The 16,149-nt window shown below is 42.1% G+C and overlaps 1 protein-coding gene across 26 annotated transcripts in view; it reads left to right on the top strand.

Annotated features, from left to right (window-relative positions):
* Positions 1-16,149, top strand: part of KCNMA1 (potassium calcium-activated channel subfamily M alpha 1) — a 664,040-nt gene that overhangs the window by 513,475 nt on the left and 134,416 nt on the right. For 16 of the 26 annotated variants that reach the window (XM_040976123.1, XM_040976126.1, XM_040976112.1 and 13 more), the window contains 2 exons: positions 5,166-5,234; positions 14,175-14,261. In XM_040976123.1, the coding sequence (XP_040832057.1) occupies positions 5,166-5,234; positions 14,175-14,261 (156 nt within the window). Of the gene's footprint in view, positions 1-5,165; positions 5,235-7,460; positions 7,473-14,174; positions 14,262-16,149 lie in introns of all 26 variants that reach the window. The other 10 variants (XM_040976116.1, XM_040976108.1, XM_040976129.1 and 7 more) reach the window with 1 other exon arrangement.

Here is a 16,149-nt window from a genome sequence, read left to right as displayed (position 1 = left end):
GTTTCTGCCTTGAGAACCCATCCTTTTAAATCTCATTTGCCAAAGTGAGTATCTTCCCTTCTAGCTCCTTGGTCCTAGAGACCCGGATTCCCAGATGCACAGTGTTCACTCTACTCTGATGAGGCCAATCAGTCTGGCTTTCCCTGGATCCCTCTGAGGGCTGGAGAGAGCCTGGGCATCCACTTTTGCTCTTTATCCACTTGCTCGTGGGGCAAGTCATCTTCAGCAGTAGCCACCTTGCCTTTGCTCACTTTTCCTAAACACATTAGAAAGTGCAAACTGTATGACAGGTTTCCATGCTTAATTCACACCCGCAAGTAATCTTTTCAGGCAAGGGGGCTGATTTAATGGCAAGAACAATTTATTTCCCTCTGGGTAGGTAGAAACAGTTGGACTCTAATTCTTAAGAGCCTTTGTTCAGGAACATCTGGGTTGAAACTATTGTAGTTAACAGATGATGCTGGCAGTAAAATCTTAAAAAAAAAAAGCTTTGTATAATGTCATTGTCAAATGTGGTAGGCTTCTACTTAATAATTATCAGGAAAGCAATCTAACTTGTTATTACAACAGTTTTATTGCAGATTGCTGGTTTAAGACCTTTTTGTGACAAGTGGGATTTTTTTTTCTTAAAGAAAAAAAAGGAATAATTTCTATTCCCCTGTAATTATTTTTATAACCAGCGACAACTTCCTGCGTTGGACATATTGGGCTATTTTATTTTAGGAACCAAGAATCAAGTGCCTGCCGACCTATACCATTTGTATGGCTTTAGCCTGTTATGAAGGCTTTCTTATTTCTTTCTTGTCCTTGTTTCATCCTAACCCCACTCTGATCACATGTAAATGAACCACTACTGCCTGGCACAAGCCTAAGAATGACAGGAAACATTGGATGCCCATAAGTGTTGAATGACACATGTAAATACTTAGCCATAAAATATCAGTTCTGGGTACTCTGAAGGCATGATTTGGGACTTGTGATCCTTATAGCAGGATCTCTACAAGATCCTGCATTGCTGCCTGCATCTCAAAACTGGAATTGTCCTTTGCCTAGTTATATATGTCAGGGCATGCTGTTACTCTGACATCCTTGTTTTCCAATCTGTCCTGTTCTACCAAATGGAACAAGTTTAAAAAGAATCTCATTTCAGAATCCCCTCAACTCACCTCCAAGCCTCTCTGTCTAGGTTGTTCTAAAATTCCTTGAAAACTTACTCCCCAGTTCATTTATTCAGCCTTTCTTGAAAGCTCACTCTTTTCCCTTTGCAAAATGCCAGGTGAGCTGAAGTTTGCATCCCATGCTAATGAAAGGAGGTTAGAAGGAAGAGTGACCCATAAACAAGTGTCTGACACTCAGGGTCCCTGGTAAACTCCCTGGGTTTATCTTCTCCACTGGATCAGAGCTCCTTCCTTCCCCCCACCCCACACCGCCACCCCACCATCCTGCCTCCATCTCAGCCCAGCAACAACCTTAACGCCAGGATGCTGACATTGACCAGCTCCTGGGGAAGGGGACCAAGAAAGAATGATTTGAACTCTCACAGGGGAGCCATATTTCTGCTTCCAGTGTAGACAGTGTTTTTTCTTCTTCTTCTTCTTCTTCTTCTTCAAGATTCGTGTTTTGCCAGTATCCAGAGGATCACCATTAAAGTGGAGGTTAAGGGCTTAGGGGCCTGTAGGAGGCCAGAGTTGGCTGAGGGCAGTGAAGATTGGGGAAATCTGAGACATCCCATGGTGGTGCTGATGAAGCCCGTCCCATCAGTCAGAGTACCACCAGTGGAGAACACACTGGGGTACCTGCAGCTCCAGTTCCTTTTAGCCATGTGAGAGGTGGGTCTAGTGTGATTTTCAAGGCAAGATGAGCAGCCAGCTTTTCTATGACATCAGCTGTTGATATTTATATCCAATTTTTAAAACCAATGCAGAGACCAGAGACTGTATCTGCATTTGGACCTGTAAGCAGTAAGTTCTTCATTCCCTCAGTGCAGCACACGGTACTAAGACTTGATTTTCACAGTGGCCTTTTCTACGAAAAAAAAGTCATTTGATCTTGAGCCAGTTGCCTACTGTCCTTTGGATCTCTGTTGGCTGTCTGTGTGAGAAGGGCAGGATCCACCTGTCTTGAAGGGCCTGACATGGAGCATCACACTTCTGAGGTGGAACACAGTCATTACTTTTACCCTTCTGTCCCTCTCTTCTTCCATCTCACCCATGGTCCATGAGCAACAACTTGGTTTGGGCCAAAGAAATTTTTTAAAAATGAAACCTCTTTAAGGTAGTTCTGAATCATCTTAGCTATGTAGTTGAAAGGCACAGATTTAAAACTGGGAGAAGGGAGGGTCCGAAGTGTCACACTATACCCCATAAATGTCTAACTCTTGTGTGTCAAGATGAAAATGAGCTTCATTAATTTCAAATAAATATGTGAGATACGTTCTCCTTAATATACATTAAAAACATTTTAAAAGAGAAAAAAGTTGGAGGAGACTCCCCATGCCATAAAGATAAAGAAGGCATGTGTACGTGGTCACTTGAATTTCCTTTTTTCTTACATTGAGTTGATAAGTGACATGCGAGTAGCCAGGAGGGTATAATTCACCTTTATTATGAACTGTTTCTTCCCTTCTTATGGTAGGACTACATCCTTAAACAAACACAGAAGGTCTTGGGTTCCATGAAATACCAGAGTTCTGGACTGGATTATCATTGTTCCCAAGACATCAATGCTGTTGCCATTGTTACTGTCCATGCTAACTGAAGACCAGCATTCTCCTTGAGTTATTGACATTTAGCTACTATTTATATTAGAACACTATTGAATAATCTGATGATTTGGCTCAGTAAACATCACATAAGCTATCTGATAAGAAAAATAAGTTCCTGAAGTAACAGTCACATGAAGAATGGGCATTAGCTGGACTGTATGGTGCATAAAGAAAGAAGGACATTTTCCTAGCCACAGGTGGATCTGCATGTCAGTATTTCAGCCAGTTGCAAATTCAGCACAAGCTCAGATCGCTAACATCTGCTGGCAGCAGCCAGAAAACCCTACAAATCATGGGATGAACCCTAATAAGCCTGAGTGGTCTTTAGGATTCTCTCAGTGGAAGACAATGCAGATGCACGTAGAGGAATAGACACTTAGTCCCCTTCCCCTGGGAGAAGGAGAGACTTGCTGCAGCGCCTTCCTGGCAAGTGGCACACCTCCATATCCAATGTGTCTGATTGTGTTATTCTGTATTTTAACCCAAGTGAAGCTCTCCCATTCTGCGTGGAATAAACTGCAGGCTCCTGGCTGTGGCAAGCAGAGCCTTCATGATCTTGCTTCTCCTACTACACTCTCTGACTCGCTGCTATTCTCAACTTCGCTCACTCAGTGCCAGCTTGGCTGGCATTGTGGAACTCTTTCCCACCTCAGCAGATTTACACTTGCTATGTCCGCTCCCTCAAGAGCTCCTGCCTCCCATCTTCTCACTGCCTGCTGCTGCTCTTCTTGCCCTGGTGCTTTCTGCATCTTCTAAATGGTCCTCATGGACCATTGCAGATAAATACATCTTTCCAGTCACTCTTTGCCTTGTGGCTCACTTTGTTTCTGCATGGTGGAGACCTACTTTTTCCACAGTTACGTTTGCCTATCTCTCCCAATACAAAATAGTCTTGACTGGAGAAGATGATGTGTAATCTGCTAGATATTAGCTAGAAGCACCATAAGCAAGTTAAATAGGCTTGCTTGCTTAGTAATACCATCTGTAAAATGGAGATCTCAGTAGACATCTTAACAACTGGGGTGCTGATATCTTGGGAACAATCTGGGGATTAAACAGCATTATCAAAAAGGCTCTACCCCTTGGCCCAGTACCTCATCCCATTTACAATGCTGGAACTAAGTGACTTCAGCTCAGTTTTCAATCTGTAAGTTAACCAAGACTTGTTATTGAAAAAGTCCTTAAGGCACATGTGATCATGCCCATTAGATAAAGCCGTAGTATATAACATATGTAATTCTTTCTTGTTTATGTGAACATTTATCTTTGTGAGTATATAAATCTGTTTTCATCTAACTAAAATTATATGTTTATGTCTTTATATAACATTATGTGTCGGCCTAATATCTTCAAGTGTTTTTGGAAACAGCATCTTGAATATTATCTAACCCCATATTACATTGTACTTTATTTAACCATAGCTTTGGTGTTGGACATTTAGGCTGTTTTCAATTTTCTGACTCTGTATAAATAACTCAACCCTGAAAATCCTTAGGCATAAATATTTAAGTGTACTTTCTGTGATTTTGGTAGAATCTAAACCCCACTGTAACTCAAAGATGTTGCTGCAAAGGAGGAGAAAAGGTACTGTCACATGAAGCAATAGGAAGCAAGCACAGCCACCAGAGAAGCAACTAAGAGTTCAAGGATGTAGTGAGAGGCAAGGTGCTGGTTAGTTTTGAGGTCACAGTGTCAGACAGGAGGTGAACTGGAGTAGATATGAAATGACCCAGGAGGACAGGCTGGGAGGAGTGGGGAAGGCATTTAGGGAGAGCAGGCTCTGAGGAGCGATTGGAGGCAGCAGAAGCTAGCCTCTGAGATCAGTGTGGCCCATGGTCAGGAGCACTGGGCAGGTGAGGTCAGACAGCTTGGCTAGAACCAGAAATGACGAAGCCATAGTCATGCGCCAGGCACTTACGCGGACTAAGTATTATTACCATCATTCCACACACACACAGGGGTCTGCTCGCAACAGCAGTATGAGCCATTTATACAAAAGACCAAAGTGGAATCCAAATAGCAGGTCCAGCCACTCCAACTCCCTTCCTCCTGCTGTAGCCAACATTTTATTGCCTGAGCAAGTAACTAATGATTCTGGCCCAGTGTAGGTCCCCAGGCACAGATCCCTGCTCAGAAAGAGGGCAGGGTCTGTGTCTAGACATCCAAGTCTGAATACAATTTGTACTCTCAACATCTAGCGCCTAATCACATGCGAGAGTTCAGGTGTAATGGGGCAGCTGGTGAGGGGTTGTCCAGACCCTCCCTTTGGCACAGCCCCCATGGAATGAGGCTCCCCTTGGAGAATGACAACATTAAGGCACTGAGAGATCGGGAGAGGGTTTGTGATGTGACTCTGCTCGTCTGGAAACACTGACTGGGTGACCTTACTCTCTTGTTGCAGGCTGTGTTTTGTGAAGCTCAAGCTCCTTATGATAGCCATTGAGTACAAGTCTGCCAACCGAGAGAGCCGGTGAGTTTGTGCCACCCAGAGTCCAGCTCCTGTGTGTAAGTGTAAGAGTGAGAACGTTCAGTGTTTCTGGCACACTCTTGATTGGCTTGGAACAGGATGCTAAACACCTACCTCACCCTAGAAGACATGTTCTGCCCGACGGTGTAGCTTCTGTCCTAGCCTGACCTGATGGTTCAAGGCCCCCTAGGCTTCTTAAAAGGTGTCCCAGGAAGACAGGGATGGGGCACCTTCTAAGTGTAAAACAGGGACAATCCTCATACAGAAAGCCATTATTACTGTGGTGAACAAAAAGCCGGTGGACCCTGGCCTTCTTTCCAGAGTCCAAGACAGAGTCATGATGGAAGACACCACTTCTCCTGATAGCCAAATTGCATGCTGCCTAATGTGTGCCATATGTGCTTCTCCCTGTGTAGCTGAAATGCAGGTGGCAGAATATCAACTGCATGCAAATGAGCCAGGAGAGTAGGGCTCAGAGGCAGGAGCTCGCTTTATTTATTTATTTTGCACTTAATTATGTGCAAATCACACTGATGGGAGACTGGGTCTGGCGGAAATAGATAACAGCCCAGTCAATATAGGAGTTCACCTCTGGAAGAAGGAGGCACCATGGTAAGGGGGAATGTTGTTGAGGATGTCCTGTGTGTGTTATCTTAAAAAAAACAAAGAATGATTTTTGCTCCCCAGTTTTTATCGATAGTTTTGGAAGGAAAGGAGCTACTTGAGAGAGGCTTGGGCTTTTGTTCTCTGAAATGACATCCCTGGTTTATTTCTGCTATGGTGGATTATTTGTTTCCCACAGGTGTTGCAGGTACTGAGGGCAGACAGCCTCCTGCGCATGCTTTAGTAATTGGGTACAGGGCATGGCAAGATGTTAAAGTTCCTGCTATCATTGTTTGAGGGTTTTTCATGATCTGGATGAATGACTCAATCAAACGAGACTTCCAAATATACAACCTGTTTCTCTAACCGACCACAACAACACTGGATTGGAAACAAGTCAATCCAATGTTACCTTAACTACCCGATCAGATTGCTCACCCAGGCAATCTGATCACATGTTTATCAGCTACTCTGAAAATCCAAATCCACCAAAAGGAAAAGGAAATGGTAGATTTGGTGGCCCCAAAGAGAATGTGACCTTGGCCGTGAACAAATATGTACACAAATATACATTTTTCTTTTTCTGTGTTGGCAAAGTGAAGAATATTATTTGCAAGATGCTAACAGTGAGTGAGTCCTGGCTATTTGCCGTTCCACGGATATGGTGGAAAGTTCTGGGATGACTCTGCCTACATTTGTGCCAATTCCCACTTGCAGCTACGTAGGGAAATGGTGTATTCTGATTTTTTTTGCAAATGATAATCTTTGTGTTGCCATGTCAGTAAATCTTTCTGTAGCTCGGTGTTCTTGACCACTTTTGTGAATTTCTTCAAAAAGTGTCACAAGGGAGATGTGGCTGATGCTAACTCACGTTTTTCAACCATTCTGGAATCATTTCCAGGCAGGAGACTGCACCTTAACCTGAACTCCCATTTCAGGAGAGTGACGGTTCATGCCTCAATGTCAAGCTGCTGTGATCATTCTGAGAAAATGAACTCAGAGCTCTCCTTGAACACAAATGCACCCTCCCTTTTTAAAATGCTGAACCCTTTAATTGAGTCCCAAATATGAGATGTTTTCAACAAAGCCGACATAGGGAGTGTGGAGAATTTTTTTTTTTCCAAAACAGGGCCAAAAGAACTTGTTTGGCTTTTTGGTTGGTTTTGGGCTTGCTGTGTGCAGTTTCCAGTTTTTATCCTCCCAAGTGGCTTGGTCTCAGTGTGGAAGAAAGCACTGATTCACTTGGAAAAAGGTATATTTGGGAATGCAGGTCGTGCCCATTAGAAAATAGAGATTCCCTTACAGAAGAATTGTGAAAGATACCACAGCTACACGATCCTTTCTGAGACAATGGTTTTAGTAGCTTCCTTCATTGAAAAACGTCTTCTCCCTTTGCCCATCACCTTCCCCTGAGGGACCCTCTTGCCTTTGACCTGTGTTTTTAACCGCCTCCTCTGCTGCTGGGTTGCCCCATGGTATTGTTTTCATGCTTTGCTGAAAACCTTGTTTTCATGTGCCTCCGTCCAGCAATTTGAAACAAAGGTTTTTAGTCCTTCTCTCCTTGTGGTGTCAGCCAGTTTATTACCAAGTTGTTTGATTTTCAATTCTTTTCTTGTCGTTTTGCAGAAGCCGAAAGCGGTATGCATTCGCCGTTAACTTTCCTTCCTGCCACCATCCTCTATCTTGACTCCTAACCACAGGACTAACCATTTGCCAAGAACTCAAGAAGAGAGAGATTATATATCTACCTATATATAATCTCACCCCCTTGTGTAGCATATATATAATATATATATAATATACGTGTATATATGTATATATATATGTTTCTGTATATATATACACTTCCCTCCAACTAGAGTATATAAAACTTGAACATAGTTTACTGCTGTTCTTGTTTGATTTGTGGATTTTCTAGGATGACGCACTAACTTCTTTGCAGGAAATCTCAAAAAGAGGGAAGGGGAAAGGCACATTTCTGGTTTTTGTTACCCTTCTTGGGAACCAGCACTATCCAAGCTGAAAAGGAGGACGCGTCTCTGCAGCCCTCTGTGTCTGTTGCTGTACTGTCCTGCTGTGTCTTGGTGTCACCCCCAACACTGGCGCCATCATGTCTGCATCCCATACCCACATTCCCACTGATGTCTTCCTCCCTGTGTTAAACAGAGCTCACATCCTTTTAGCTACAAAACAGACTAAGCTCTTACACTTCTGTGGTTTCTTGTTTTGTTTTGTTTTGTATCACTTAAATTTTCTGATGCCACTTGGAGTATTTTATTTCTTGGGCAGTTCTGAGTGCAGGCTTGAAAGCATTGCTGCTAAATTGCCAGGTGAACACACTTGGTTTGCTGAATGAGTCCTGCGTACTGGGGACAAACGCATGACTTCTCTAGTGTGTTTGAGCATATTTCTTCACATAAAGTATCTCAACTTTCATCACGTGACACTCCCCTGTGTTGCTGCTGTTCTGTGTTGCATGAAGCATGACTAAACCATCATCAGTGGCTTTTAAAATTTTAACTTTTTGGGTTAGTATTTCCAGCATAGTATTTTGAAAAATATGTTCTCTAAGACAGTATTGTTGAAAACATACTATCGAGATGATTGCTTGTTCTTTAAAAGTTGCTTTTTTTCCCCCCGTGAGTGTAATCACTGTCACATGTTTGTATTTATAGCTCTGTGTGTGTGTGTGTGTGTGTGTGTGTGTGTGTTTGTCTGAAACTCTTTCTAAAGTCAGATCTGTGATTCCTTGAGTAGATGTGTATAAAAGAGGTGGCTTCCTGTCAGTTTGGCATTATTGAAATGATCCAACTGCGAGAAGTTACTGCAACACTTTGCATCTTCAAAGGTCCACAGTGGTTGCACCTCTGCTGGTGGCTTGTGACCCTTTGAGTCCCTCTACCTTGTGGTTGAAGGCATGTTGTGATGTAGGCATGATGTGTCGTAAAGTGTACCAGAGAGTGACATGGGTTGCTCCCAGCACCAAATATCCAACTTTTACCTTCTGAGATCAACTAGTTTTCCCAAATGCCAAGTGGCTAATGTTTTTTATATGTACAAGATGTGTTTTATAATACCATCTCTACAGTTGATGAGGTGGAATGAGACTAAGCAAGTCATTGCCCGGCCACAGTGAGGGTGATCATTTGAATCAGACCAACTGGGAGCAACCTTTCTGATGCTGTCTCTTTGTAAGATATCTGGGCTTATGTATCTTAAAGCATGTAACGCACAACTGGTTCTCCTACCAATACCCTCAACTGAAAGTGTGTGTGTCTAGATGTGCAGGACTCCAGCATTATCTGCTTTAAAGCCTAGAAAAAAAGGAGAAGTCCCAGGCAGATAATAAGGTTTAGGATTTGGGGTGTTCCCACACAGCCCACAAACTGCAGGGTGGTTATAATCCCCAAAAGGGGACACAGTTGATTCAAAATCCCTGCTGATAGCAAATGTCTACAAATGGGCATAATTGAAGAGGCCTCTTCCCAGTGGCATGGTTCATCTGTAGTCCTAGACGGTTCTTAATTGCCATTCTAGTTAATGAAGTCCCATTAGCTTGCTGGAAACAAATATAATTACCATGTTACGAGGAAGAAATTATATCCTTGTATGAGTCATGCTATTTCTTTAACAGTCTGGGCAATGGTACATGACACCTACCAAAACTGGAAGAGAGATTGGAGCAGTTCATATACTCTTTATCATATATACCATCGTGGATGTTGTTTCCTTTCAAACAGCATGTTTCAATCAAACTACCAATCATTGGTAATCTCTCCAAATAGCTAACAGGTGAAATTTGCAATGATTGAAGGAAGGTCACTCAGTGTTCCCCAGTTGTTATGCACAAGTGATACAGAAAGGGAAAGCATCATTTTTTCCTCCCTACCAGGCTTCAGTCCTCCAACCTGACCACAGTACAGCGGGAGCTACCCCACAAATGCCTTGCCTCTCACAGAGAGACATGATCAGAACTCTTTGTGTTGGAACTGAGCCCTGCCAGCCAGTTCCATGTAGATGTGTTTCATGTTTTAGAGTCCATCTTTCAGTTCTAAGGGAGTTATGCTTTCAGTATTAAAATTCATTATTCCAACTCCCTAAGTGACTTATTGCTCATGTGTTTGCATGTTTCTGTGTAGTGCCCCTGGGAGATCGTTAACTTGCAGGTCAACCTGCTAGGAGGGATGTGGTCATTACTTTGATCAGCATGACTGATGAGAATTACAGTTTCATTTTTGCAAGAAGAGCAGTGACTACCTTTCCCTTTACTTGAGGGAGAAAAAGAAAACTTTGGAACCAAGACCGATGATTTATGTCCTTTATTCATTCAACAAATAGTTAAGAAGAGCTTATTGCGTACAGGACTTTAAGATTGCCAGTTTGAAAAACCCTAAAATAAATAGAACACAATCATGTTTTTCACCTCCCTACTCAATTATAGGTTCTTTCCTGAAAATATGTTGCCATTGCCCAGTATAGTCAGTGAATTAACGAAACGCAGAAGTAGTATGAGAGAAAAAGAGAAAGGGAAAAAGGACCATTCTGCTCTGATACTTTTGGCTGTCACTACATGTTTTCCATTGAAATCAGCAAGGTCACAGAAGAAAAAAGATAATTCATATGTTCCATAAACGAGGGAAAGTCTACCCCAGCCAAAAAGATGTCCTCATTGGAATTCTGCTAATGGATATATGGGCTTTTTTCTTAGAGACTCTCTTGGTTTTTCACATGACACATTTTGACTTATCTCTGATAAGCTAGTGAATTAGACAAAGTTGTACTCACTCTAAATCAAGTAGCACACAGCAAGGCAGTCTTTCAGCAATCACAGAAACAAAACAGACTTGACATAGGATGACCCCCCACAGAGATCAAAGATCCTTGGGGATATTTTATGTATTCTCATTCAGAGGGCTTTAACAAATTCTAGGGGTAGTTGTATTTTGTAGGAAAAAGCAAAATAAAATTCTTTCTATCTAGAATGCTTATCTTTTTTTCATGTTTTCAGGAGGAGGAGGATTAACATTGTAAACTCTGGGAATGTGGATAGAAGAGTTAATGTCTGAATGGTTAAAAATGAATCTGTCTCCTCAAAATGTCTTATAAACTTTGTGCCATCATTAGGGAGTGTTCTGTGCTGTCATCTGGTAGGATCAAGAGCATGTATTACTTCCTCAAACCTTATTTCTGCGAGCCAAATCCAAAATAGCGTGTATCTTTATACATCAGGCTTTCTTTTCTTTTGTCATTATCTGGGGTTGAGCCCGTATTTTGCATTCCTAGCTTTGTCCCAATACCAATGCTCCCCTGCCACTTCCCATAGAGATGATTTAAACCCTCTCACCTGTATCCTGGGGGAGTAAAGAGGGTATTTTGGAATCAGTGAGGCCAGTGGGGGTGTCCGCCATGACAGTAAAGGAGCAAGGGGTGTTCCTCTGTGTGGACTAACTGAGCCGATCTTCAGATGGGGCATGGGAATAAAATACACCAGTACTGCTCTTGGGGAAAAGATTTTTCCAATATTAGGATGGTGCCTTCTGGACAGCGAATCAGCAGGGAGGACAAAATGAACGAGCTATGGTGCTATTAGATTTACCTTCCATTTAGTTTTGTAACCACCTGCTCACCATCAACAGCGACCATCAGCGACCATTCACAGCAGTCACTCAGTGTCTTGGACACACTGTAAGAGAGTGATTATTTGCCTCATTTGACAGATAAGGAGAGCAAGGCTCAGCTGCATCCACATTGCCCGTAGCAGGATGCAGAGTGGAGTGGCCCAATTTTGTGCCTAAATGTTGAGCCACTTTGAATGGCCAGCTTGCAGTTTGAACACAACTGTGCCCTACATCAGCACTTGCATTCTTTGCCCTCTGCCCTAGTGAAGGAGGTCCAAGCATTATGAAAGATGACCTTAGCTGCCATTCTCCTGAGTGCCAATGCTCGATTTTTACTCTAGAGCAAACCCATGTTTGTGATAGACAACCGACAGAAGAAATGACAAGAAACCTATCATTGATACTGGATTTGATCAGTTGATATGATTAATGAGGTACACAACTAGAAAAGGGAAACAGGGTTCTACATGGGGCTTGTTTTAAAATGCGTGCATGTCACTAAAGATGATATGGGTCAAATATCTCAAATTTCTCCTCTTGGATTTATGCTGTTCAAGTTATTACTCTGCCCCCCCCCGCCCCCTGCTTAGAAGATTTGCATTCTGGGATAAGTACATATCAAACTGGAGAGTTTTCCAACTTTAGAGGCTCATTCCTGCAGGCTCCAGAAGTACATGCAATATGTGATGGATGATCTAGATCATTCATCTTGGAAGGTTTAAATCCGAAATTTCAGGTTAGGAACAGGCAGTGTTTTTGACAAAAAGCCATGTGTTCTATTCCGTGTTGTGACCTAAAGAAAATTGCCATTTGGCTCATTGAAAAGGAAATATCATTTGGGCTATTTGTAAAAAATAAGAAACAATAAATTTAAATAATGAAGCTAATAATGACCAATATACAGTGATCCGTCTGCCCATGATATCACTTAGTTCTCTGGAGAAAGGATACTGTCATTATCCCCGAGATGTAGGGAACAAATTTGAGTTCTCAGAGGTTTTGTAGCTCACCCGCAATCAGAGGGCTAGTAAGTGGCAGTGCCAGAATTTGGAAGCAATTTATGATAGTAGAGGAGAGAAAGGAAATTTGAACATGTGCAAAACCCAGAGTTCTACCTTCCTAAACTGCCATCTTTAGCTGGGCCTGAAGAAGGAACCATGAATGCCCTTTCCCATATGAGGTTATGAGGCCAGAGGGCTTGTGATGCCCTCATGAAAAGGCTGTGATGGGTAATTAGAAGGCACCTGTATGAGGTGTGCTCTTATTGTATTCTGGATGGAATTTCACTGCTGAATGAAGTTCAGGGCCAGAACAATCAAATCCTCATAGACTGTTGTGATTATTTAATGTTAAAGTGAAGATACAGGCTGTTTCCTTCTGTCAGGTCTTGTCACAGATAATGGATGTTCATGTGACCACAGGGTATTATGTTGTAGTAATGGTGTGGCCTGAGCTCTCTCAACAGAACCATGGCTCACCTGGATCCTTTTCCTGTTTTGCTCTAGCCATACTGCTAGGTTGTCCATAGCACTTTCCCAAAGCAGCATAACTGGCAATAACAGGTTATATGTTAGTGGCCTTCTTCCATTTTCATTGTTTGGACAGCTGAAGCCTCCTTCTAGACTGATTGCAAATATTTACTGTCTTAAACCCAAGTTTCAAATCAAAGAATGCTTCTGTTGTCTGCTGCTTGAACCAGAGTCCCCAATTTCAGGGCTTGTTCCATCCATAACCTCATCCCAGCCTCGGAGTACGGCATACTTGTGTTCTGCTTTTGGTCTGCAGAAGATTAAATGTGTTTGTTCCACTCATTTATTAGATTAGGATACGTTTCTCTCTTCTGTCAGTCCAAACAGAACTTGGTCAGCTAATCTATTTATACTGTTTTGAAACAGGACAGTGTATATTTAGGTCCACACTTCCCTACAGGGCAATATTCATTCATTCATTCATTCATTCATTCATTCATTCATTTTATGGATGAATTGCATTTGTTTTCAGACTACTGTTTTCCCCAGTTAGGGCGTGCTAGACTTGCATCTTATTCAACTACGCCATACAGTTTGATCAGTAGCACATTGGAATCATTAAATATACCTTAATATATACGTTATTTGTTGCTATTTAAGTATATCCAGTTCTTCCTGCATAGACTCTATGCAGTCTGTACTTCTGTGTTCCTATATCAATGGTATCAATATGTTTGGTTTGCTTCTAAAGTGGTTATAGGTGTTGTGTACCATTTCCCATGCTAATGTGTGATGTGTATACATGTATGCTTCTGGCTATATATAGGGGTTCCACTAGCACTCTGTCTTCTAATGGAAAATTGATGTAGCAAGAGCTTTACTAGACCAATAGCGCATCCTCATTCACCATCCGAAGCACTTTCAGAAAGGATACACAGGGGATTTGCTCCAAGGTAGGTGCCCTTGATGGTACCCTATACTGGCCCTTCGTAGAAATCTAGACCCTAAAACTTAGATTTCTTATCTCAACCTGGAGTGAGCTGACCTGGGAAAGAAAGCAGTAGAACTTATTAATAGCATTATTTAATGAGATGTGGAGGCTATCGTCCAGCAGGAGAGACAAAAACTTTAGGGGAAGCTGGCAGACTAGTGGGCCCCCTATAGAAATAGCAATGGACTGGAACCTTCCAGGTTTTATTCAGGACATGACCTCACATATGTGTCTTCTGTGTTTGTTTTTGTTTGTTGAGCAGTATATTAATTAACCCTGGAAATCATCTTAAGATCCAAGAAGGCACTTTAGGATTTTTCATCGCAAGTGATGCCAAAGAAGTTAAAAGGTAAGAGTCTATTTTCATCTGCCTTTCTGACCCAGCAGTGGACACTGTGACATACTGAAGTGGGTGTGCTTCCTCGTGCACAGAGCTATGACTCTGAATGCATTGATGAGTTCTAGGTAATAGAATCTTTCAGATGCCATGTTTTAGAAAAAGAATTGAAACCACCAGTTTCAGTCTTGAAAAGGTCATTTTGAGATCTAGATATGGAGATTATTTTTTTTTTTTATATTTCTCACCACCAAATATTTTCTTTGTAAATAACCTTGGAGGATGAACTTGAAGATGGGGGTCACAAATGGAAGTACATTAACTAAAGTTGTCTTGCAGGTATGATTTCATGTACATCTAAAACATTCATGTATCCATGGCATCATGTAGCATAGTTTGAGCAGTGATTGTGTCATTCAGTGCCTCTGTGGACTCCCACTCAATACTGAGTTCCACACTGTGAGTTAGAATAATAATACGATGTGAGAACTGGGGCACTTGTTACCTACCCCTACATTGTACAGAGGGAGCCTTGAGGCCTAGAGGGGCAAGTTGATTGACTGCTTAAGGTTATGCTTATTCTTTTTTTTTTTTTAAGGTTTATTTATTTTTATTGGAAAGTCAGATATACAGAAAGGAGGAGAGACAGAGAGGAAGATCTTCCATCCGATGATTCACTCCCCAAGTGGCCACAGTGGCTGGAGCTGAGCCAATCCGAAGCCAGGAGCCAGGAGCTTCTTCTGGGTCTCCTACACGGGTACAGGGTCCCAAGGCTTTGGGCCATCCTCAACTGCTATCCCAGGCCACAAGCAGGAAGCTGGATGGGGAGTGGAGCAGCTGGGATTAGAACTGGTGACCATATGGGATCCTGGGATGTGCAAGGCAAGGACTTTAACCACTATGCTATTGTGCCAGACCCTATGCTTATTCTTAATCTAGAAAAAAATTATTAGAGATAGATAAAGATGGACAGAAGAAAAGAGGGAGGTATAGAAAACTTTAATTTGTTGGTTTAAACCCCAAATGCCAACAGCTGCCAAAGCTGGGCCAGGCAGAGTCTGAGACCTGGGAATTGAATTCAGATCTCTGACATGGGCAGAAATCTAACCACATGAGTCATCGACACTGTCTCCCAGCATCTACATTAGAAAGAATTTGGAGTTCAGAGTGGAGTCAGGACTTAAGCCTAGGTACTCAGATATGAGCCGTGGGTATCCTAGTTGGTTTCTTAACTGGCAAGCAAAATATCTGCCTGCCCCATCCCCTCCCTTTTTGATTCCTGATGCCCCAGAACAAGATCTGGTTCTTTGTCTGGCAGCCCTTACTTAATATTAGCTGGGCAAATTTACTTAAGGGCAATCAATTTTCCAGTGTAAATGCCACATGGAATTTCAAAAGGTTTGGAGTCACTTCAGGTGAAATATCTTCTTGATGATGTTTTTATGGGCCTGATAGGTGACAACTTCAACTGTGACGTTCCTGTAGGAATACTCCAGGCTTTCATTTGCTCCCAGTGTTTCATGCCATTTTTTTCCAATATCCTTAAGCCTGTTTAAGCAGCCTAGGAAATCCTAGAGTTCATGGTAGAACAATTTGGATCCTTGTTAGAGCTGACTCTATGTGAAACATTTTAACTGAATTGTGAGTTGTGAATGATGTTTTATGTGAGCCTGTCATCTTCATTTGCTGTATATCCTTGGAGATAGGCTTGTGATAGGTGTGTTACATTCCTTGTTATTATTCCTCAAAATAACCTTGCTCAATAGTCAGAACTTTGGTCTTCTCATCCACAAACCAGAAGTAACCTGATTCTTTGTGATCATGTAGCATGTAAGTAAGTGGTAAAGCTCAGATTAGAACTGAGTTTTCCTTCTAAGATCTACGGTTCTTCTCATGCTGT

This window comes from Ochotona curzoniae, unplaced genomic scaffold, assembly GCF_017591425.1.
Source record: "Ochotona curzoniae isolate NIBS_2020 unplaced genomic scaffold, NIBS_Ocur_1.0 contig_2692, whole genome shotgun sequence".
Taxonomy (NCBI): domain Eukaryota; kingdom Metazoa; phylum Chordata; class Mammalia; order Lagomorpha; family Ochotonidae; genus Ochotona; species Ochotona curzoniae.
Note: the sequence above shows the minus strand (reverse complement) of the source record. Positions and strands in the feature narration are given on the sequence as shown.